Source organism: Schistocerca nitens, chromosome 3 (assembly GCF_023898315.1).
Source record: "Schistocerca nitens isolate TAMUIC-IGC-003100 chromosome 3, iqSchNite1.1, whole genome shotgun sequence".
NCBI lineage: Eukaryota > Metazoa > Arthropoda > Insecta > Orthoptera > Acrididae > Schistocerca > Schistocerca nitens.
The window spans coordinates 650,672,622-650,698,628 of NC_064616.1; the positions used below are offsets into that span (position 1 = coordinate 650,672,622).

At 42.9% G+C, this 26,007-nt stretch overlaps 1 protein-coding gene across 1 annotated transcript in view; it reads right to left on the reverse strand.

Annotated features, from left to right (window-relative positions):
- Positions 1-519: 519 nt before the first annotated feature.
- The window catches only part of LOC126248616 (protein jagunal), a 51,172-nt gene continuing 25,684 nt past the window's right edge, over positions 520-26,007 (reverse strand). The window contains exons 3-4 of the mRNA XM_049949774.1: positions 10,012-10,227; positions 520-6,916 (exon numbers count right to left, since the gene is read on the reverse strand). Coding sequence (XP_049805731.1) covers positions 6,788-6,916; positions 10,012-10,227 — 345 coding nt within the window. The 3' untranslated portion in view covers positions 520-6,787. The remainder of the gene's footprint in view (positions 6,917-10,011; positions 10,228-26,007) is intronic.

The following is a 26,007-nucleotide window of genomic DNA, read 5'->3' on the forward strand; positions in this document are numbered from 1 at the left end:
CTTTGCATATGATCGATTTTAGCACATGTATTCCTGTGTATTTAAGACCAGATATCATCTGAAAACTGAGGGCAGAATGATGTCTCATTTCATTCTCGAGTTATTGGTTTTTATATCCAGTGGATGGTCATGCATGCCATGCCAATTCCCATCCCTGCACATCGAAAACTATGTCCTCAGCCATTAAAATATGTCCTCAGCACGTAGGGAGCTGCAGAGCATGACAAGTTAATTTGTCCACAGCAGTCAAAGGGATAGTCTTGTGCAATAAAGAGGATTTATTCCTATTATTTGGATGACGATCACATGGGAGATGTTACAGATCAGATTGTACAAGGAATTTATTTGTATGAATGACTGAGTGGAAACTTTTAATTAGTTAAAGGTCCTGTTTTACTGGTCTATAAAAACTCCACTGATAATTTATATAGAATATGTAACATACATGACAGTGAAACATATGGCATACACTTTGTGTAAATTATAAACATAGTAAGCATCAAGTGTGGAAAATACAGATTTACAGTGTACTTATATTTATTCAACATTCCTGTTTAATGTTTACACAAAGCAAATAACATCACCATCAACAACAGAAAAACTTCAGTATTTTAACAGTGAGTAATATCAATAATTAATCATTATTAGGTCATCCAGTAATTACAGTACAGATTTAACAGTAAGCACACAGAGCAGCATGTAATCTGTACACAGCTAAAAATACACGACAAAATTTTCTGTCTTCTTATCTAGTTGTATGTCAATAAGGTGATACAATGCTCTAAACATCAAAGATAGTAACGAGTGTAAGCAGTGTGGGGAGGGGAACACCTAAGCAAAAGCCACTCAAGATAGAGAGAATTTCGAGAGAACAAGTTCCTTAACAATAGAGCTTCAGAAGATGTAAAAATGTGGAATAACACACAAAAAACTTTTATACTGATACTGTGAGCCATCATATACGGCCACAGCTAAAAAAAAAAGAAAAAAATGGACAGTTTGGCACACAGAGCTTTGTGCTGATTTTGTGATTTATTCCTGATAAAACAATTACTACTAAATGTTAAAAAAGGTTACCAGAAAGTGTTTTGTGAAAATACCAAAAAACACAGAAAACAATACTTTTAATCAAACTCACTGTGCTGTGATTGGCCAAAAGAAGCTGTTGTCATCTATACAATGCAATGCATTTAATCTGGTACTACAAACTGATACTTGGAATTAATTTTTTGTTTACACCTCCACTTATGCAGTTACTTAAACATCAGTATTTAGAACATTAAACGCAAATTTTAGAAAGCTTAACATATACACTAGGAAATTAAGAAAAACCACACTATAGCTAACATGCACGCACACGCACGCGCACGCGCACACACACACACACACACACACACACACACACACACACACACACACACACACACACACACACACACACACGCGCGCGCGCGCACGCGCACACACGCACACACGCACACACACACACGCACACACACACACACACACACACACACACACACACACACACACGAGAGAGAGAGAGAGAGAGAGAGAGAGAGAGAGAGAGAAGAGAGAGAGAGGGGGGGGGGGCACAATCATTTTGAGACCTTGGTTACAATATGATGGTTGTAGCATTTAAAAAATAATAAAAACTAGGTCAATGAGATTTTCCACCTTATAAGCTATGACAGAATTGCCTAGATATATACAGTTGCTGTGTTCTGTTGCTTGACATTCATTGACTCTTGGTCCAGGATGGCCAATGGATTAAGTCATCACATCACAATAGAAAGCTCTTCTCATCCAAAAACTCTTTAGTAAGTACATGCAGTAAGTTTGTAAAATGCCATGGAATATGTGGACTTCAATCTTTCTTAAAAATGTGTTGTTTAGAACACAACAATAAAACAAACAAACTGAATATAAAAAAATTTCTAAAAAAATACATATATATACATACATATTTAATAAGTGCCTAACATGGCAGTGATATATGTGGTCCATAAAAATACAAGGGACACCAAGTTACAAGCACAGTGTGTGTATTTTCTGTTTCCCAAAAACAAATGTAGTGGGACAAAATCTTGCTAAAGAAAAAAAAAAGAACTTCCGTCATTAGGCCAGATACATATTTTTTCAGCCCATTTGTCAACAAGAGCTGGTGCAGAAGGCATAATACTTCTGATTGGTACAGATAAAAAATACATGCAAATGTTGTATTAATAAATTCACAAATTTTTCATGGTACAGTCCTAGTAGGACAAACCAGCACGCTTTTGGAGTCATTTGTAAATCTCTCTTTGCTGTAAATGTTGTAACATATGCATTACATAATGCAGTCTCATAAGCACTCCAGTAAACAAACTAATTTCAGAAACACTCCATAATTCATTCACATAAATCTCTTCTGTAACTGCTCCAATGTGGTGTTACGATGACTGTTAGAAAATTTTATATACCTTGACTTTGACATTACGCTTTAATGCACACATTACAAAAATATTTATTTCCCATCTAAAATAATAGGAGACAAATATGATGACTTTTGTGATATTTATCTAATCTTTTCTTGTTTATGTGAACCTAATTTGCACAACTAGAAGTGGGTAGGTGAAGGTATGAGGTGGTGGGATAGATACTAGGTTCGTAAAAATAAGGCAGCCTTATGCCACAATGTAGACATGTTGGACCTTGTGCTCTGAAGCAATCAGAGAGTGCCACTGTACCTTACTATATTATTTATATTACAGAATCACAAAATATTTTTCCATGCAAAGCTCATATATGACATTAATAGTCAGTTTAAGTAGTTATATTACACAATTCATTTTCATAACTTTGTATGCATCCACTACAGCATAAAATGAACACTTTATGCACAATGCTATTTTCTTCTCTAACAATTACCTGACTGTGTGTGGTAGAAATGACTTTAGATTCATACAGGTTACATTACAGTATTTGTCACAAACATTCAATACAGTGGAATATACATTATGTTGAAATATAACATTTCAGACACAGAGCTGCTGTTTGTTTTGCGGTGTTGTAGTTGACAGCAACTATGAAAGGCTCACAGGTTACTACTTACACTAAGAACAGTGAAACACAGTAATTTACAAAGTTTGTGGCAAGGGAGGGAACAGGTAGAGGGCAGGTTCAGTGGTCAGTATATTATTCTCCATAATCAATTTCCTTTCTTCAGCATTTCAATAGGAAATGTGTGAACATGAACATGTGTATGCATGCACATGCACACACATAAACTTATGAAAATTTGTGCTGTAGCAGTTACAGGTAAAGGGGAACAGTGGTCTGGCTAACTGAAACTAAACATGATGTGGAAGGTTTATGGAAAGTGAGAGAGAGGGAGACGGGTGGGGGTACAGAGTCTTGAATTTATGGACATAATGCTGTCAGTTATAAGACAAGTAGAAACTTATCTGAGTGAAATGACACAATTTCAGCAACTTTAATGGTCTCATACAGATATGATTTTATGTATATAGACTGAAGCAGAATTTGTATAAGTAACTGCCACTGGGTGTCAGACTGGAGGCCCCATTTACATTTGATGATGAGATGCTACTCCACAACATGACCCTAGGTAATTATGTTTGTGTGTAAGAGGGAATTTAAAGTAGACTGGGGTGGCAACGAGAATCTGGATCGGGGAGGGAGGAATGCTGGGGTAATCCATGTAGTTGTGTGAACCGCTGTGTCAAGATGGCTTAGTGGCTAATGCACCTGCCTAGTAAACAGGTGATTCGGGTTAGATTCCCAGCCTTGGTACAAATTTTCACTACTCACTTCAGTCTATAGACACAAAAAACTTATTTGAGTGTCTCATTGTCTAAGAAGCTTTGTAGCTAGGCCCTGGTTTCATTTTTGCAACTGCCTTCCTCTCTCTTTTAGAAACTACCCTGCAGAGAGTCCTTTCAAACAAATTTACAAATGTTTTCTGACAGCAGTTCAATTATTTTACTTGTAGGCAAATATAGCCCATTCAATTGTCCTCAATCCATCAGGAAAATTATGACATCCATGTTTCACTTTGAAAATAATTGTCCTACATTTAGAAATATAGTGTCACTAATTTCACAACAATGATCTGTGTAATTCAAATACATTCGTCCTATAATACTCCATGTTGTCCAACTTGCAATAATAAATTGAATATACAGTTCTGTGACACTACACAGAAAATTAAAAATGCATAATAAAGTATGCAAGATTACAGAGACCCTCCAAACAAGCTTTAATGGAACAGTTTTGAAATACTATCAGTCAAAATTATTACAACAAAACTTTCAGAATGGAGGAATAGATGCAAAGACATCTATGATGTATATTTTCAATACCACATTATAAAATTATTGTTGCAACAAGGAACAAATTTGACACACACACACACACACACACACACACACACACACACACACACACACACACACACACACACACACACACACACACACACACACTCTTAACTAGTGCCTCAAAACATTAACTTTTAAAGTACATATTAAAATAAAAAATATCATCATTTTTGCTACTTCATTAGAACCCAGTAAATATATGGACAACTTTCAATAGTTACCCTAAAGATGGGGCTTGTGTTACCAGTAACACAACTTTATTTATTTGTTGCACTGGATTTTAACATTTAAGGAACTCTGTAACAAATGCTAATTAGTCATACAGCTTAACCAAATAAAGATGGAACCTAGATTTACACTGATAAAAAGGAGTGAAGAAACAAGAGTGGAGTTTAAATTCATAGGACTCGATGAGTAACGTTAAGCATGAATAAAGTAGTCACAGGCATATGACTGTGGACAATTTCTGAGGATTTTGCAATCGATTAATGCTATACTGTCCACGAGTATGAACTTAACATTCCTTCACAAAGGTTGTTAATATTACTGACATTTCATCAGCATAAATGACACACTGGTGGCGTAATGAATGTAAAGTAAATTGTTTTTAGAATCTTGGCCACTCTTAGTGTCCAGCATTAAGAAACATATGCCTTCAAAAGACTGAGACTCAGTAGTCAGTTATGAATTTCCCCACTGGCCACATAGACAGGCTGCAATTTGTGTACTGTTTTTACACATATTTCATGCTTCATTTCTGTCTTTCTTAAGTGCCATTAGTTAAATATAACTGAAAAAATGTCAAGCATTTTTTTTCTTTTTAAAAAGCTAATGAGTTAATGGTAAAACAAACAAAAAAAGTAAGCACAGTGAGACAACAGGGTTGAGGATGGGAATAGTGAACTACCCAAAACTAGTTTGCTGTGATTGGAGTAACAGTTCTGACAAAGTATGTACAGAACGAATGTACAAATACAGTACAATTATGCCTGGGCAATATAAGCAATGAATGATTTAGGCCACAGAAAAACTATTATCAGAAAAATTATTATACACAGATAAATGTTATGGCAATGAAATAAATAAGAATGTAAGAATGGGACTAAACAAAATAAAATGTGATACTACCCAATGAGCATGTTCTCACAGTCCATATATGCCTGCATACAAAGGAAGCTGGCCAGGATGCATAGTTTATTACCAAAATCTGTATTTCAGAACATGTTGCATGAGACTTAAGTAATCAGTACATCCCTAAAATCTCCATTAATTAAATGGAATTAGGCTCTGCAACATGTTTTGCTTTACCAGCAAAGCTCCATTCTAATACCATCAGTTTTTGGAAGTCCTGTGAAATATTCTAGGAACACAAAGAGATGTCATGTACTACTTCTGAAAAAAATGAATATAAAAGTGTAATGTAGAACTGCATCTTCTTCACATACAGCAGTTTCATTATTAAATATCAATAAAAAAGGTGACAATGATTGTTTATACTAGCAAAATTATACAAATATGTCACCAATACATAAGACAATTATTCAGTTACATTAGACTCCACAAATTTAGGACAACCATCTGGGGGAAAAAACATAGCAATAGGGTTACAGGCATTAATTATGTTGTCCACACAACACTACACATTTTGCTACCAGTTTGCAGCACATATCACCAAGGTATTGCAGGTCACTAAGAATTTGTGTTGTGGTTATGCACATGGCTAACTAGGATGGACAGGAAAGGCTGCAACATAAACATATTTGTTTTGTTTCAGAACATGATCACTCTCATACAACATGTAAGCTTTTGAAACTTTTGTTGGAGGCTGGATCAAATATTCAGCTTCATTAAATAGTAAACAAAGTAGGAACTCATCATGACAAGATGGTTAAAGTGAAAGGGAGCATGAAAGATTGCCCGAGTTGTAATAAATGTTTATAATTTTCTCCCACTTCAAAATAAAGCAAATGCTCCCATGGTATTCAGCTTTAAGGAACCTGAGGTAGCTAATAAATGCTGCACCCATTTTCCCCCAGTCATCTTCTTCTTCTTCTTCTTCTTCTTCTTCTTCTTCTTCCTCTTCAATGGTGACAGCAATACAATTTCAGAATAATTAATTAAAGCTAATGTAATGAATGAATGGAACAATATTTTGAAAATAAATTGTTTGTTGGGAAAATAAATAGGTTCATGAAATAATCAGTTTGTTTATGCAGTATTAACACACTGACATTAAATACAAGCCTGTTCTGCATGTTACATTATTGTGTGCATCCATCTGCAACTTGTGAATTAAAATACTGGTATAGTGAACAAAATGTTTTTTAAAAAAGAAAAAACCAATGAATTGTCAGAGGGGCATCATTAACAAAACTGAATACATGAAATCATTAAAAAATGCACATTCAGTCAACTTTTTTTGTACCTCTGGCTTTCCAAGCAGTTACAAGATTCCATGCAAAGTACAAGGAAAAGAAATGGACTTGGACAGCTAGTAAGATGAATCCATACCACAGTAGTGCATAGGGGTATCCCTGGAAAGAAAATTTCAATATTAAACTGATGAAAAAACTTACTATATTTAGGCAGCAAATAAGGTTTATAGTGGTAAGACATAAAATACAAGAACCTTACAGTCACAAGAAGCAGAAAGACTAACCTCCTTGAGAACAACACTCATAAAGGAACATACACAGATGAAATCATTATACTTGTAAAAACTTTAATCTGCCAATCCAGTACTTCTAATCTTGTACTTGATGCTGTGCAGGAACTATCAGCTTACTATAACTATCTTCTTCTGCAAATAAGTTTGAGCAAATGACCTCTCATACTAAAATTAATTATGTTGTTATCAGTTTCCTTGCCACTATTTAAAATAGCTGCATGGGGCAGGGGCGGGGCAAGACGTGATGGGGCAGGGGATGTATGATTAGGTGCATGAAGGTGAAGGGTGCGGAAGTGGGGGGTGGGATAAGACAAAGTGAAAGTTGCAGAAGTGGGACAAAGGAGCAGTGTTGGGATGAGACAGCGCAGAGTGGGATGCGGTAAGATGGAGTGAAGGGATGTCAAAAGAGTGGGGGCTGAGATGGACCTTGGGGCAGGGGGGGGGGAGGCCGAGATGGAGCAGAGGTGGGGAGGGGGGGCAAGACAGAGGTGGGGAGGGGGGGCAAGACAGAGGTGAGAGGTGGGGGGGGGGCAAGACGGAGGCAAGAGGTAGCTGATGGGTGGTGCGAGTGAGAGGGAGCCAAGGAGGGTGAGAGGGAAGAAAAAAGTTATAGGAGGGATTTGCAGAGGAAACAGGGTGGGTGGGTGGGTGGGTGGGTGGGTGGGTGAGGCACAGTGGCGGGGAGGGTGTGAGAGGGAGGGGGGAGAGGGTGGAGAGGGGGGAGAGGGTGGAGAGGGGGGAGAGGGGGAAGAGGGTGGAGAGGGGGGAAGAGGGTGGAAGAGGGTGGAGAGGGTGGAAAGGGGGGAAGAGGGTGGAGAGGGTGGAAGAGGGTGGAGAGGGGGGAAGAGGGTGGAGAGGGTGGAAGAGGGTGGAGAGGGTGGAAGAGGGTGGAGAGGGTGGAAGAGGGTGGAGAGGGTGGAAGAGGGTGGAGAGGGGGAGAGGGGGGAAGAGGGTGGAGAGGGTGGAAAAGGGTGGAGAGGGGGGAAGAGGGTGGAAAAGGGTGGAGAGGGGGGAAGAGGGTGGAAAAGGGTGGAGAGGGGGGAATAGGGTGGAAAAGGGTGGAGAGGGGGGAAGAGGGTGGAGAGGGGGGAAGAGGGTGGAGAGGGTGGAGAGGGGGGAAGAGGGTGGAGAGGGGGGAAGAGGGTGGAAGAGGGTGGAGAGGGGGAGAGGGGGGAAGAGGGGGAAGAGGGTGGAAGAGGGTGGAGAGGGGGAGAGGGGGGAAGAGGGTGGAGAGGGGGGAAGAGGGTGGAGAGGGGGGAAGAGGGTGGAGAGGGGGGAAGAGGGTGGAGAGGGGGGAAGAGGGTGGAGAGGGGGGAAGAGGGTGGAGAGAGGGGGAGGTAGGGATTGGGGGAGGGGGAGGTAGGGATTGGGGGAGGGGGAGAGGGGGAAGGAGGGATAGGGGGAGAGATGGGGGAGGGGGAGAGATGGGGGAGGGGGAGAGATGGGGGAGGGGGAGAGATGGGGGAGGGGGAGGGAGGGGGAGAGATGGGGGAGGGGGAGAGAGGGGGAGGGAGGGGGAGGGGGAGAGGGATAGGGGGAGAGATGGGGGAGGGAGGGATTGGGGGAGGGGGAGGGAGGGATTGGGAGAGGGGGAGAGAGGGGGAGGGGTAGGGAGGGATTGGGGGAGGGGGAGGGAGGGAATGGGGGAGGGGGAGAGAGGGGGAGGGGGAGAGATGGGGGAGGGAGGGATTGGGGGAGGGGGAGAGAGGGGGAGGGATTGGGGGAGGGGGAGAGATGGGGGAGGGAGGGATTGGGGAAGGGGGAGAGAGTGATTGGGGGAGGGGGAGGGAGTGATTGGGGAAGGGGGAGAGAGTGATTGGGGGAGGGGGAGGGAGTGATTGGGGGAGGGGGAGGGAGTGATTGGGGGAGGGGGAGAGAGGGGGAGGGAGTGATTGGGGGGAGAGGGGGGAGGGAGGGATGGGGGAGGGGGAGAGAGGGGGAGGGAGGGATTGGGGGAGGGGGAGAGGGGGAGGGGGAGAGAGGGAGGGGGAGAGAGGGGAGAGGGAGGGATTGGGGGAGAGGGAGGGATTGGGGGAGGGGGAGAGAGGGAGGGGGAGAGAGGGGAGAGGGAGGGATTGGGGGAGGGGGAGAGGGAGGGATTGGGGGAGGGGGAGAGGGAGGGATTGGGGGAGGGGGAAGAGGGGAGAGGGAGGGATTGGGGGAGGGGGAAGAGGGGAGAGGGAGGGATTGGGGGAGGGGGAAGAGGGGAGAGGGAGGGATTGGGGGAGGGGGAAGAGGGGAGAGGGAGGGATTGGGGGAGGGGGAGAGGGAGGGATTGGGGGAGGGGGAGAGGGAGGGATTGGGGGAGGGGGAAGAGGGGAGAGGGAGGGATTGGGGGAGGGGGAGAGGGAGGGATTGGGGGAGGGGGAGAGGGAGGGATTGGGGGAGGGGGAGAGGGAGGGATTGGGGGAGGGATTGGGGGAGAGGGAGGGATTGGGGGAGGGGGAGGGATTGGGGGAGAGGGAGGGATTGGGGGAGAGGGAGGGATTGGGGGAGAGGGAGGGATTGGGGGAGGGGGAGGGATTGGGGGAGAGGGAGGGATTGGGGGAGGGGGAGAGAGGGGAGAGGGAGGGATTGGGGGAGGGGGAGAGAGGGGAGAGGGAGGGATAGGGGGAGGGGGAGAGAGGGGAGAGGGAGGGATAGGGGGAGGGGGAGAGAGGGGAGAGGGAGGGATAGGGGGAGAGAGGGGAGAGGGAGGGATAGGGGGAGGGGGAGAGAGGGGAGAGGGAGGGATAGGGGGAGGGGGAGAGAGGGGAGAGGGAGGGATAGGGGGAGGGGGAGAGAGGGGAGAGGGAGGGATAGGGGGAGGGGGAGGGATAGGGGGAGAGGGAGGGATAGGGGGAGAGGGAGGGATAGGGGGAGAGGGAGGGATAGGGGGAGAGGGAGTGGCAGGGAGTTATGGAGGACAGAGGGTGAAAGAGTTAGGGGGGAGACATATATGTATACATTCTTCATACTTACTTGCCACATCTGAATTTCCTCAGTTTCACCATCACTGAGGTATTCCAACACCTCAGTGAAATAGAACACTGCTGCATACATAAGTGGGCCAAATCCAAATAGAATTATTCCCATCATATATTGTTTCATGGTTTTTATCCGGTTCTTGCGTACAGCTGCCAATCCAAGAAATGACAGGAGGAGACTAATGCACCAGATATACTCCCACCAGAGCGGCTGAAATATTGTTAAACACCAGTGTAAATGTTGAAATATATATAAAGAATAAATGATATTTTATAAGGATATCCCCTTTTTACTGAAAAAAAAAAAGGTCATGCTTACATAGTCTTAATGAGGAGATCAACTTAGAATGGTAATACATGATACATTTGGTCCTATGAGTTGCAGATGTACTTGACTCCTAGACAATAAATGACATACTGGCTGCAATGGTTTATTTAGCAAAACCAACTGCTTTCACCTCTGGACAGTTGTTTTACAGCATGAATAGCTTTGAATATACTGCATGACAGATAGATGATGAAATGCAAGATAATTACTGAAAAGCATAACATCCAGACGAAATTAACACACTAATGATAGATACCCAAGCAATGATATCTGAAGGTCTTACACTTTAATAAACAGATTTCACTGTGTTTGTAGCTGCACATTTTAAGCAGACTAAATAACCTTTATGCTAATCTAATAACACATGTACACATCTTCCAGTATGAAATATGATCAAAGTACATCTTGTGATTTCTAGTCGGAGTCTAATCAACAAGCTCACTTTAAAATCACTGCATGTAGCACTTGATGAAGACAACTACATTGGTTACCAAAATATTACGTGAAGACTATTGCTGCCTTCTCTTTTTTTAAGTAAGAATAATTACAAAAATAGTATGTTCATATGAACAGCTGTAAGTAGTGTTTGCCTAGTATCCCGTTTACATCCAAATGCTGTGACAAATTTTCATGGATATTTATGGAATATACAGATATGCTGAGGTGGGTGACAAGACCTGCATTTTTTACATAAATAAATTAGTCACTTTTGAGATGTGTCATGCCACAGGAACTAAATTTCGTAAGTGACACAAAAAACTTATTACATCCCAGAAAACTGGTGCTTACCCTCAAGCCCCAAACTGCTCCCAGAGCCCTGAACGTCACACATTTATAAGACTTTTGTGAAAAATATAATAAAATAAAAAAAATTTGCAAGTCAGTCTCCACCTATGCTTTTGAAATTGTCATTGTACTGCTCAACACAGGAAAGTGAGAGAAAAGCTACCCTGTTGCGCAATGCCAACTTCACCTTATTTATTGACATGATAGTCCTATTAAATACAATATTATCTAAAGCTGGTAGTGATCAGAATGGATTAAATACCAAATAGGATTTTTCAGTTTGATTCAATGCAAGCTACTCCCATCTGTCACCTTGTCAAGAGTTGCTTTAGAGTGCATATACACTATTGTTACACTCCAATGATGTACTGTGTATTATAACAGAGATTATTTTGTCAAAATTAGTGTTTCAAGTTCCCTTATAGTGGCTTCAAAACAGTTAGTGAAAATATGGAGTACTTCCTGCAGTCACACAAGTGGGCATGATATGATCTGCCTCAGGCCACATTCTGGCTCACAACAGCCTGATTAAATGGCTACATAAAATGTAAAAACAATTGATCACACTCTTGCAGACAGTTTAAACACTCACAAAATTGTAATACATAATATACAACAAGATTTTTCAGATGACTAACAATTTTGCACAAAGACTTTGCTGTGACTGACACAAGCACACATACTGTGTAGCACTACAGTGTTCTTCGGGTGCTAGTCTCACAATTTTCTGTGTAAAACTGAATTCTCTGCATGCAACCATAGGAGGTGCATGGAATTGGCAGAAAAAAGATTGGGGACTCTTTTTCAGCACTGTTCAGCAAAGGTTTGCATATGGATTGGATTAAGGTCAGTGCAAAACCACAGTTGCACCAAGGGAAACAGCATTACTTCTCATCCTTCTGACTAACCATTATCAAACTGTTGTCTACTATTCATCTGCAACAATTTTCATCCAAAAGTGACATTAGAACTAGAAATCCAGTACTTTTAAAGAAGCTCTGGGACAACACAGTGCACTAAAAATGCATTGATCATCACCTCGAAAGAAGATATTGTACAAAAAAATTTATGTGTGTACTGCAAGAACATACAGAATATTTTGTTGTAAATCTGTCAAAGCATATCTGCAGGAGCACTTGAATAACTTTAGAGTTTCAGAATACTAATGCACATAAGATATTACTTAATGAACAAAATTATTCCACACATGGTGCAGAAATAATACGGTGTTGATTATGTAAAGGGCCTGGTAACCAAAAATTGACACTTTAGGAAATAGTCAAACTACAGAATGAATATCAACTAATTATAACAACACACAAGAGTGACACTCAGTAATCATTCCAGAAAGATGACAGTAAAAATTACCACTATTAAAAAATGAATACAAGAAATCTGAGCTGAGGAAAGCAAGCAATGATATCACACACACACACACACACACACAGCGTCAAAAGCTTATCAGGTTTGCAAAAGTAGAAACTACTCATCTTAAGGATGTATAATCACTCAGTTGCCTCACTACGAAGATTACAACATGGTTCAATGAATCAGAGTTCTGCACAAAAAGGAATAAAGAGTGAACTGAAGAATGTATGTAACAAAATAATCCGGCAATAAAATCGATACAGAGAGATTGCAGTGACAAAAACCCATGAACGGATATTAAAAAATATTTGTCAATGCATAGTCAATTTGAGCTGCTCTGTATTTTGGTGGAGACCCAGGTACAGGAAGATCTCACTAGAGGACAATGCTATGCACTGTGGATGGCCAATATACACTCCTGGAAATTGAAATAAGAACACCGTGAATTCATTGTCCCAGGAAGGGGAAACTTTATTGACACATTCCTGGGGTCAGATACATCACATGATCACACTGACAAAACCACAGGCACATAGACACAGGCAACAGAGCATGCACAATGTCGGCACTAGTACAGTGTATATCCACCTTTCGCAGCAATGCAGGCTGCTATTCTCCCATGGAGACGATCGTAGAGATGCTGGATGTAGTCCTGTGGAACGGCTTGCCATGCCATTTCCACCTGGTGCCTCAGTTGGACCAGCGTTCGTGCTGGACGTGCAGACCGCGTGAGACGACGCTTCATCCAGTCCCAAACATGCTCAATGGGGGACAGATCCGGAGATCTTGCTGGCCAGGGTAGTTGACTTACACCTTCTAGAGCACGTTGGGTGGCACGGGATACATGCGGACGTGCATTGTCCTGTTGGAACAGCAAGTCCCCTTGCCGGTCTAGGAATGGTAGAACGATGGGTTCGATGACGGTTTGGATGTACCGTGCACTATTCAGTGTCCCCTCGACGATCACCAGTGGTGTACGGCCAGTGTAGGAGATCGCTCCCCACTCCATGATGCCGGGTGTTGGCCCTGTGTGCCTCGGTCGTATGCAGTCCTGATTGTGGCGCTCACCTGCACGGCGCCAAACACGCATACGACCATCATTGGCACCAAGGCAGAAGCGACTCTCATCGCTGAAGACGACACGTCTCCATTCGTCCCTCCATTCACGCCTGTCACGACACCACTGGAGGCGGGCTGCACAATGTTGGGGCGTGAGCGGAAGACGGCCTAACGGTGTGCGGGACCGTAGCCCAGCTTCATGGAGACGGTTGCGAATGGTCCTCGCCGATACCTCAGGAGCAACAGTGTCCCTAATTTGCTGGGAAGTGGCGGTGCGGTCCCCTACGGCACTGCGTAGGATCCTACGGTCTTGGCGTGCATCCGTGCGTCGCTGCGTTCCGGTCCCAGGTCGACGGGCACGTGCACCTTCCGCCGATCACTGGCGACAACATCGATGTACTGTGGAGACCTCACTCCCCACGTGTTGAGCAATTCGGCGGTACGTCCACCCGGCCTCCCGCATGCCCACTATACACCCTCGCTCAAAGTCCGTCAACTGCACATACGGTTCACGTCCACGCTGTCGCGGCATGCTACCAGTGTTAAAGACTGCGATGGAGCTCCGTATGCCACGGCAAACTGGCTGACACTGACGGCGGCGGTGCACAAATGCTGCGCAGCTAGCGCCATTCGACGGCCAACACCGCGGTTCCTGGTGTGTCCGCTGTGCCGTGCGTGTGATCATTGCTTGTACAGCCCTCTCGCAGTGTCCGGAGCAAGTATGGTGGGTCTGACACACCGGTGTCAATGTGTTCTTTTTTCCATTTCCAGGAGTGTACATGCAGGTTCCAAGGACCAGACAGAAGGTTTGCTGTCACCTTGTTTGTCAGTGAAATTGCACAATAGACTAGTCTGATGACAATACTTATGAAACAACAGGAAACAGAACTTGCAGATATTGAAGAAACTAAACATGTCTTAAGATCAAACATGAATGCTTTTACAGAGGAATGCTTTTTTTTAAGCATTGGAAAAGGAGAGTGTTATGCAAGAAAAAAAGTTGCTAACAAATTATTTGGTTGGGAATCAGATGTCAGGTCATGCGCACAGCAAATTTTACAGATTGCTATGGAACAGCTGTACTCCTTGTGTGGAGTACTTCATTGCAAGGTGTGATGCAAGGCATTTCAGCTTGTGATTTGATATTCCCCGAAACAACTTCTGAGTGTAATGACAAATGGTGAGGGTCACTGGTGATAACAGCAGGGTCCCTGTCTGGAATGGGTCACAATCACACAGTCCAACTTCTGTATTCGCACCAACCAAGCAAAAATGCTCCATGTGCTAAGTGCCATGAGTCTCATTGTCAGTGCATTGCTTGGCAATTAACATACACCCAAGCCCTCGAGTAAAAGTCTGCCTGTCATTGTTCAGTTTGTCTCAAAGTAATAATTAACACCTTGGTAAGTGACCAATTATAGTTATTAATATAATGAGAATAATGTTTTCTTTTTAATACTGGAGTCTGATGGAAAGATTCTGACTGTTTCAGAATATGTTTCATAAAGAGTAACTGCAATAAAATTAGCAGCAGCCCGAAATGGAACATCCAATGCAGTTATTGTAGATAGTAATTATATTACTGCAGCTGTGCGTGTAATCCTTTAACTTGATACTTATAACAAATGCTGCACTAAAGTGCAATTTTTATAGTTAATAAATATAATTAACATAAATCATTTTTTAGTAATATAAAATTACACACATCATAAATAGCATGGGGTGGGGAGAGCAGTGGGTGGGGGGAGGGGTGGGGACAGCAGTGGGCGGGGGGGATGGGTGGGGAGAGCGGTGGGCGGGGGGGGAGGGGAGAGCGGTGGGCAGGGGGGGGAGGGGAGAGCGGGGGGTGGGGGAGAGCGGTGGGCGGGGGGAGGGGAGAGCGGTGGGCGGGGGGAGGGGAGAGCGGTGGGTGGGGGGGAGGGGAGAGCAGTGGGCGGGGGGGAGGGGAGAGCGGTGGGCGGGGGGGGGGAGAGCGGTGGGCGGGGGGGAGGGGAGGGGAGAGCGGATGGCGGGGGGGGGGGGTAGAGCGGTGGGCAGGGGGGGAGGGTAGAGCGGTGGGCAGGGGGGGAGGGTAGAGCGGTGGGCAGGGGGGGAGGGTAGAGCGGTGGGCAGGGGGGGAGGGTAGAGCGGTGGGCAGGGGGGGAGGGTAGAGCGGTGGGCGGGGGGGGAGGGGAGAGCGGTGGGCGGGGGGGAGGGGAGAGCGGTGGGCGGGGGGGAGGGGAGAGCGGTGGGCGGGGGTGGGTGGGGAGGGGAGAGCGGTGGACGGAGGGTGGGTGGGGAGGGGAGAGCGGTGGGCGGGGGGGTGGGGGAGGGTAGAGCGTCGGGCGGAGGGGAGAGCGGTGGGCGGGGGGTGGAGGGGTGGGGGAGGGTAGAGCGTCGGGCGGGGGGGAGAGCGGTGGGCGGGGGGGAGAGCGGTGGGCGGGGGGGAGAGCGGTGGGTGGGGGGCGGGCGTGTGGGTGGGGGGGGGCGGGGGAGAGAGCGGTGGGTGGGGGGCGGGCGTGTGGGTGGGGGGGGGGCGTGTGGGCGGGAGTGTGGGTGGGGGGTGTGTGGGCGGGGGTTGGTGGGAGTGTGGGCGGGGCGGTGGGAGTGTGGGCGGGGGGTGGGAGTGTGGGTGGGGGGGGAGTGTGGGCGGGGGGAAGTGTGATTGGAGGGTAGGAAATTGTGAGAAACCAGTTCTATAAGCAGGTGGGTATCACCTTGACATGATTCATATCGTCCAAAAATTAGTAATCAAGTATGGATCTGATTGGCCATTTGTGGACTTGGGCCCCACTCCCACCACACTCGACTCCTATATGCTAATCACTGTATGACATTACTCAATTGGGGCATTTGAGCTTTTCCATTCTTCCTGCATTAAGGCCTTCTAGGGACCACATCCTAATTTAAATTGTTTATCTTTCATTACTCCTTCAATTTCTTCCCGTATTCTGTCACTTTTTCCTTTCTTTAGACCATTTAGTACCTCTTTCCTTTTCCTTTCTCCCTTGAAAATTTTCAATTCTTAAAACTTTCCTCCTAAATGTTTCTCTTTCTAACACTACCACATCTCTTATGTTGTTTCTTTCTTTCTTTCTTTACCTTTTGAATTCTAGTGCTTGTTGATATCTCCCCCCCCCCCCCTCCACACACAAGAAAATAAATGATATATGAAGATATTGTCCAATTTGCTAGCGTATAACCATCCTGGTTTCATTGCTGTGTTCTACTGTTTTAGATAAGAATGTTTTGTTGCATGTATACTTAATTGTACTGTGCGAAATTCCCATCTAGTGTATCTTTCCCACCACAGAAGTTTTCTTCTAAACAATTTTCTTGCACTGTTTCCCAAAATATCATAAATTAATTATCTTTTTTATTAGACCATCAGTTCTTAAACATTTTGAAGCACTTTTTATATTCAGTGCTACAAAGAAACTATGTTAAATGTAACACGATATGAAACATTATTCGTTTCGTTCAGTAAATATTCAAGATGTGGTTTTTATGCTTGCATCTACTTGGGATCAAGTTAGTGAACTAATGATTCTGAAGTCACAGCAAACAGTATGGCCTGTAATTTGTCATTCCACCACTGAAATGCTTGGTGAATCACCAGCTCTTAATTTGTCGTTTAGGTTGTCATCACCTCACATGGACATTATTTCTAGGTAAGCTTCAGCACCTTACATTAGTTACAAAAGTGGGATTAAAACTCTATGGAGTATCCTTTCAGTACCTCATCTTTTAAGGCTGGAGAAGTTGGCTTTTGTTTAATAGTGTAAGATAGTCAAATCACCCAAGGCCCCACTATGAGTGCGATGAAAAGTGTTTGGCAACTCTGTTATTGTCTGCCAGTTTACAGGTGTTGCCCAGAATTAGCCCACTAAATTCAGTTGATATAGTCTTGTCAACTTCATGAAATATTCTGAGTAATTCATATGTAAGGTGAGACACTTTGTAAATTTATTTTCTCAGCTCCTGAGAAGTTTTTCTACATATAAATTTACATAATAGTTCAGATCTCGTTGGAGACTCAGTATCAGAACTGTACATGGCTAGAATGAAATTTAGTATCAAAATCACAATAAGATCTACGAATTTCTACCACTGCTACTGTGTAGACTAAATATCAGTTTTTGATATTACTCTCACAATTGTGGAACATCTGATGTCCAACAGTCCTCTATAATTGTCCAAGAGGTTATTGTTGTGGCAAAAGAGCCAAACTGACCTGCCCTAGAAAACAGTTTTTGAAAGAACTAACTGCAGGATGAGCACAAGGCTCTGTTTGCAGGCTCATATTTCCAGACGTTGCCCCGAGCTTCCGCTGGAAAAACCAGGGGCTCGAGAGAAGCAAGAGGTTGCACTGTGTATGCAGACTACACAAGAACCTTGTTTATCTGGACCAGATGAGACCAGATGTAATCCAAATTACTGAAGATCTGGAAGTATTCTACTAAATGCAAAAACTCTAATATTTACTACAATATACAAACCTTTTATTTTGGCACTAGCAAGAAACACTTTTTTGTACTTATACTACATAGTTACTATGGTCTACTTATGTTAAATTTACTGAAATAGTTTGGAACTTGTGTGGAGTCTGAGCAGCAGCACAATCATGGAGGAGTTTCACTAACTTCAGTTGGGCTGGAGTTGTTTCTGTCAGACATTCTAAAATCTAAGTTAGCCATAGTTTTTCGAATTGTGCTGTTGCCCCCGCACGAAGCAGTTCACCATCACTATCATCATATGTAGTACAGCAGGTGACACAACAAATTTTGTCATTACTCAACATGCCATATCCAGCATCACTGTCATTCTGCAACCAGGCATCTACATTACATCCAAACAATCATGAATTTATGCTAACATTTCATGAAATTCAGAGGTGTTGACAACTTCACAAACTTTGATGGTGGAACAGAAAAAGCAAGCCATACTGTTATCTGCAACTTCAAAATCATTAGTTAGTAACTTGATTTCAAGAAGGTGCAAGCACAAAAACCTCATCTTTAGTATTTACTAAACCAAACAAATAATGTTTCATCCAGCATCTCATTTCTTGCTTTCTTTATTGTACTGCAGTTCTGCAAACTGTATTTCATTATCATTTTGAAGCGGAAGTCTTCAATTTCCTTTCAGTTCTTCTTCCAGTTTGACACAACTGATGTCTCTACATCATATTCTGCAGCTATGTTTTCCAGCAGTTCTCCTTTGACAGTTCTGTTTAGTACTTTCAACTTTTTGTCCATCGCAAAACCACTTACTTTCGATTCAAACCAATTTCACTCAGACACATTCGAAACACAGGAACAATACTACAGTACCAGTATAGCTTCTTAACTCTATAAGGAACACAGTCACACTAGTTACACTGACTGCAGTAACAGTAGCTGGGAGCATGTGATAGGTGATCTGTGTGCTGCCTGTGGTGCCAACAGAGTAACTGTACATATACTGTACTGCACCAACTATATCTATCTCCTGATTAATGAGAGCTGAGTAAATGAGGTTCTTGTGTATCTACTATGTATGGTAACAGGTGAGTCAAGATATAAGTAGAAGACAAGTGCAAACATGCACAACAAATGCTGCAAGAATAGTAGACAACAAAATATCTGGGGCTGATGTCAGGCAAGCTGCAACTTCTATTGGGTTCTGTGAAAGTTACTTATTAATGTAATTACAAGGTCATTAGAGATGGAGCACAAGTTCAGGATGGGAAAGAATGAGGCAGGAAGTGTGCCATGCCGTTTCAAAGGAAATGTCACAGCATTTGCCTTATGCTATTACAGAAATCACGAAGCAAAAAAATTAAATCTGGCTGACTGGACACAGATTTGAGCCATCGTCCCCCCAAATACGAGTTCAGTGTGTTATCACTGTGACATCTCACTTGGTAATTGGATCTGAAGTTAGTAATAGAATGCCCTAGAATGAAATTTTCACTCTACAGCGAAGTGTGCGCTGATATGAAACATCCTAGCAGATTAAAATGGGCCAAAATGTGTTTTTCCCAGTCCCTGGCATATAGGCTGCCCTGCACAACTGGCAGATTGTGTGGGAAAAGTATCAGCTGGCCTTACCATCCTGATATGCATTGCAGTCTACATGTCAGGGGCACACAATGGTTTCCCAGCCCCTTCTATAAAGGCTGTACAGGGAAATAAAAAGGATCTGCAGCAATTCATCAACACACAAAATAACACGGGTGAAAGCTGCCATGAATGCCTCAACATGCATATACAGGGCGATTCTCAAAGATATGCAAATATTTTAATATGTTATTCTACAAGTACAACTAAAGAAAAAAGTTCATATAAACATAGGTTCACAAATCTTTAGTTAAGTAGTTATGGCTAATGAAAGATTTTGCCTGAAATTTAGCAACTTCGCTAAAATGAAGCCATTGCAAAACTGAATGAGGTTAAAGTAAAGCATGATTTCCATTTATTTTGTTGTTACTGATCTGGTGAATCTAATAAAACATGTCCCAGACATGTATCTGCAGTAGTTTTCCAGAATGTCCCGAGTTGCGAAGATTATTGCACAAGTAAATTTGTTTCCTTTCCATTAAGAATGTAGAAACGTTTATGTAATAGTTAGCAATCGTTAGTGAGTTGTTTCAGTCATTTCCTAACCTTGAAACGAGTTAGTTTTCTGTATTGTTCAGCAAAAGACATGATAACAACAGTGTATTTAAGTGAAACCACATAGTAACTGTTGCAGTCTGTAGATTATTCATGAAATAGGGATGCCTTTCAAATTTATGACAGAGGAATATGTTGATATGGTGTTTATTTATGGCAAATGTGATGGTAATGCTACGGCTGCAGTTAAAGAATATCATGTACGATATCCAACTCTTAGGATTCCGTATGCACAAACCATTAGTGGAGTATTTTGAATGTTATGGGAGACAGGTTCTCTACCTTGCGTTCATAATCAGTATGAGTGCTTGATACGTGAAGACGACGATGAGAATATTATGGATGTTGTTCAACGTAGCCTGAGTACCTGTACAGGATGTATCTCTCTCAACGATTAGGCATTTCAGAATCTAAGATATGGTGTACACTGAAGTACAATAATCTATATCCTTACCATACACAAAAAGTGCATCATTTACATCCGGAAGGTCCTGCCCATTGCTTGGAGTTGTGCAACTGGTTAAATACTTATCAGCAGTTGCACAAATACACTCCTGGAAATGGAAAAAAGAACACATTGACACCGGTGTGTCAGACCCACCATACTTGCTCCGGACACTGCGAGAGGGCTGTACAAGCAATGATCACACGCACGGCACAGCGGACACACCAGGAACCGCGGTGTTGGCCGTCGAATGGCGCTAGCTGCGCAGCATTTGTGCACCGCCGCCGTCAGTGTCAGCCAGTTTGCCGTGGCATACGGAGCTCCATCGCAGTCTTTAACACTGGTAGCATGCCGCGACAGCGTGGACGTGAACCGTATGTGCAGTTGACGGACTTTGAGCGAGGGCGTATAGTGGGCATGCGGGACGCCGGGTGGACGTACCGCCGAATTGCTCAACACGTGGGGCGTGAGGTCTCCACAGTACATCGATGTTGTCGCCAGTGGTCGGCGGAAGGTGCACGTGCCCCTCGACCTGGGACCGGACTGCAGCGACGCACGGATGCACGCCAAGACCGTAGGATCCTACGCAGTGCCGTAGGGGACCGCACCGCCACTTCCCAGCAAATTAGGGACACTGTTGCTCCTGGGGTATCGGCGAGGACCATTCGCAACCGTCTCCATGAAGCTGGGCTACGGTCCCGCACACCGTTAGGCCGTCTTCCGCTCACGCCCCAACATCGTGCAGCCCGCCTCCAGTGGTGTCGCGACAGGCGTGAATGGAGGGACGAATGGAGACGTGTCTTCTTCAGCGATGAGAGTCGCTTCTGCCTTGGTGCCAATGATGGTCGTATGCGTGTTTGGCGCCGTGCAGGTGAGCGCCACAATCAGGACTGCATACGACCGAGGCACACAGGGCCAACACCCGGCATCATGGTGTGGGGAGCGATCTCCTACACTGGCCGTACACCACTGGTGATCGTCGAGGGGACACTGAATAGTGCACGGTACATCCAAACCGTCATCGAACCCATCGTTCTACCATTCCTAGACCGGCAAGGGAACTTGCTGTTCCAACAGGACAATGCACGTCCGCATGTATCCCGTGCCACCCAACGTGCTCTAGAAGGTGTAAGTCAACTACCCTGGCCAGCAAGATCTCCGGATCTGTCCCCCATTGAGCATGTTTGGGACTGGATGAAGCGTCGTCTCACGCGGTCTGCACGTCCAGCACGAACGCTGGTCCAACTGAGGCACCAGGTGGAAATGGCATGGCAAGCCGTTCCACAGGACTACATCCAGCATCTCTACGATCGTCTCCATGGGAGAATAGCAGCCTGCATTGCTGCGAAAGGTGGATATACACTGTACTAGTGCCGACATTGTGCATGCTCTGTTGCCTGTGTCTATGTGCCTGTGGTTTTGTCAGTGTGATCATGTGATGTATCTGACCCCAGGAATGTGTCAATAAAGTTTCCCCTTCCTGGGACAATGAATTCACGGTGTTCTTATTTCAATTTCCAGGAGTGTACATTTTATTTACTGATGAGGCACAGTTTACTCAAGATGGTATAAACAATTTATGTAACTAGCATGTATGGTCTGAAGCAAACCCACATGCAACAGTGCAGGCGAGAAGTACTGACAATTCATTCAAGAAGAAATAGCTCACTTGCTTGAAGATGTTCCACTTGCTACGCAATTGCAAATGTATTTTCAACATGAGAGCATGCCTTCACATTTCACCAATGCCGTTGCTTCACATTTAAATGAACATTTTCCCCAGAAATGGATTGGTCACGGTGCTACATGTCTGTGGGCCATCCAGATTGTGTGATTTAACACAAATGGATTTTTGTGTATGGGGATGGATGAAAGACATAGTTTATGAGGAAACAGTCAATACACGTTAGGCATTACTTGTTAGCGTTATGAATGCAATGGACGAAATAAAGAACAATCCTGTGAAACTGAAATGAGCAGCAAAACCTGTTCATACACGCGCAGCTAAATGTATGGAACTCGGCGGAGACATTTATGAACATTTATTGTGATTGTATTGTGGAATTGTATGTACATTGTACTACTTCCTTAACACTGAGCTTTGTTTTTTCTGCTTTAACATGAATTCACATGTGCTATGGTATTAATAAAAGCAGGTTATCTGATACATTCATACAGTTTCAGTTAATGTTATTACCATTATTTTTCCAGAATTAAATTCTCTAGAACTTCTGTTGAAAACTTTGTGCAATTGTCTGGAATTTAAAAAGCAAATTGGGACAAGCAGTTAATAATATAAAAAAATTACAAAATTACTTCTTTGCATCTCTGGAAGTTCTGGAAAACAACTGCAGATACACATCTGAGACATGTTTTATTACATTCACCACAAAAATGGAAATCATGCTTTTCTTTAACCTTGTAGAGTTTCGTGATGGCTTCATATCAGCAAAGTTGCTAAATTTCAGGCAAAATCTTTTATTAGCCGTAACTCCATAACTAAACATTTGCGGACATATGTTTATATTAACTTTTTCCTTTAGTTTTACTTGTAGAATAACATATTAAAATATTTGCATATCTTCGAGAATCACCCTGTATAAGATACAAATGTTATCCTTGGGGTTGCTTATGCATGCATAACACATAGATAACTGTACAAAGTAATTATACAAGAAGGTTCATTTAGAGGTACAGTTCTTAAAAATATTCTTGGTTGTACACAAGTATGCAAACAAACTTTTATATTTAACCACATAAAAATCTATTAGTTTTCTGACAGTTTTGTAGCAGATATGAATTTAGTAAAGTGTTCAAAAACTAAAATTTAATTATAGAAATCATGCTAAAATTGAACATGTTCTGGTGACTTTAAAATTTGTATTTCTACAGGAAGAAGCATTTATTACTAAGAACACAAGGAAAGAAAAGAGAAGCATGTTTATTTTTTTTTTTTTTTTTATTCTTGTGCCAAGGGCGAGGGGGGCGGGTGGTGTTGGTGGTGCATGTTTGCATGTTGCTGACACCCGTTTATCATTTCCAATGTTGTTGTTCTTTTTACCAGTTCTACTCTTCACTCTCGCTCTCTTTCTCCAGTGCGTGCATGTGGAAACAAATGACACACACACACACACACACACACACACACACACACACACACACACACACACACACACACACCATGTAGAAAAGCTGTGTAGTGATAAACTGGGACAAAAGAAAAAAAAGAAAATCCTTAGGTCATCGCTTTCTAATGTAACACACTTTATAATCCATGTCAAATCTCAAACTATTATTGAAGAATGACTATTGCTAACAAAATTATTATTGAATGTGTTTCTTGATGATAAATGTATTAAGAAATGTTAAACTGTTTTCAGTGAAAAAATGCTTCATTGTCAAATGTAGTGACACTTGAGACACACTGTAGCTTTCTATTCTGATGCTTTCTTCTATCTGCTTTCGTGATGATAAAATGAGAACACTAATATAAAAAAGATTTAATAACCAAGAATCATTGCCCAAGATGTTGGAATCATTGATTCCAATACTAATCAATTCCTAGAGAATCGGAATCGGAATCAGAACATGACATATCCCTAATTAAAATCATTATGGATAAATTTTTACTCCAATTTTTTTGCAGTAGTGTAGTGTAAGTAAAAATACTACCTATTGGCTACTCACCTTATATAAACTACACTTTATTTCAAAAATTACTTTTAACATTGAATCTTGTTTTATTTTTTTTTTACAATGTACTACCCCAAGAACTGACATCATTAAAGATGTAAAAAGTTATAATCACAGTCCAATTTGTCTCCCCTAACTCTCAAGCAGCTTTTTCAGCTCAGTTACCCAACTGCTACAGAAGCAGTGTTGCAAAACATATTTTCCAATACAAAATATCAGCTTAGAACTTTTTTATAAGCACCACTTATCAATTAATGTTTAAAATGCATAAATGCCTGGGCATTTACAAATTTTGGGTATTTGCCCCGGCATTTGGCCCAACTTGTAAATGCACAGGCATTTTAAACCACTACCTGTGATGATTGCAACTGCTTTCTATTTATACTGGGCACATGAGACATACTTTCAAAACAAAATTTAAAGAGAACACATACACCTGCAATGTAACTTCAAAAATAAAAAGTAATGGAGATAGCACACAATGTGAAAATTTTGCACCCCATTCCTAAAAGTAAATATCTTATCACATGATATTTAAATTTTTGTCATTAAGAGACAGCATCCTAGGGTACGCATGGCACATAGGGCTGTGTGCTGCTCCCAGAAGGAGCGTCTGCTACATTGAATGGCACAACAATAACTGTAGGCGAGATAAACTAACATCAAACTACAAGTAGCCTGCACCATCTAGCAATAGCTGCTAAACTTCACTATCTCCCCAACGTAAATTATGTTATCTCTCATTTATTTTTGAAATGTTGATGTAATTTACTCTTTTCTCTCATTTCACACCTGATTTGCTTTCCATTTTCACTTTTCTTACTTATTGTTCTAACCATAAAATAAATTTGAATATGTGAAACACACTAATATATGTGCGCTCAAAGCTTGTTCCACATTCTTCCTTCAGAAATACTGGGTGGTTATAATTAAAGTGCAGCTACTCACAGAGGTCAAGTGTGGGCTGTAATTATTGTATGACAACGAAACTTGGTAGATATACTAATGTGTTAATGTGGAACTGATTTATGCTGGAGAAAATTAGTTCAAATTTTGGCATGTGCAAACATGGCATTGTGAACACAAGAAAGACGTATAGAAATGTTTCTATATGTGTTGTGTTGGCAGAAGAGCCAACACCGTGTTACTAGTGGAGGCCGAAATGCACATGTTTTAGCTCACGCAGGCTGGCGTGAGGAGGGAAGGACTATACAGACGTGAGGTCTGGAACATGACAAGGAATTAGAATTCTGAAAGCGGACATAATTAGTTTGATACTTAACTTTAATCCATTAATGATGAACATCGCTCTTGACGGTACATGATTCACAATATCTGTTCAGAATACATTAATAGTAACTGAATATACGGCGCCTTGCTAGGTCATAGCAAATGACGTAGCTGAAGGCTATGCTAAACTGTCCTCTCTGCAAATGAGAGCATATGTAGACAGTGAACCATCGCTAGCAAAGTTGGCTGTACAACTGGGGTGAGTGCTAGGGAGTCTCTGGACTAGACCTGCCATGTGGCGGCGCTCGGTCTGCAATCACTGATAGTGGTGACACGTGGGTCCGACATATACTAACAGACCGCGGCCGATTTAAAGGCTACCACCTAGCAAGTGTGGTGTCTGGCGGTGACACCACAATATGTATAGGATTAGGAACAGAACATGGG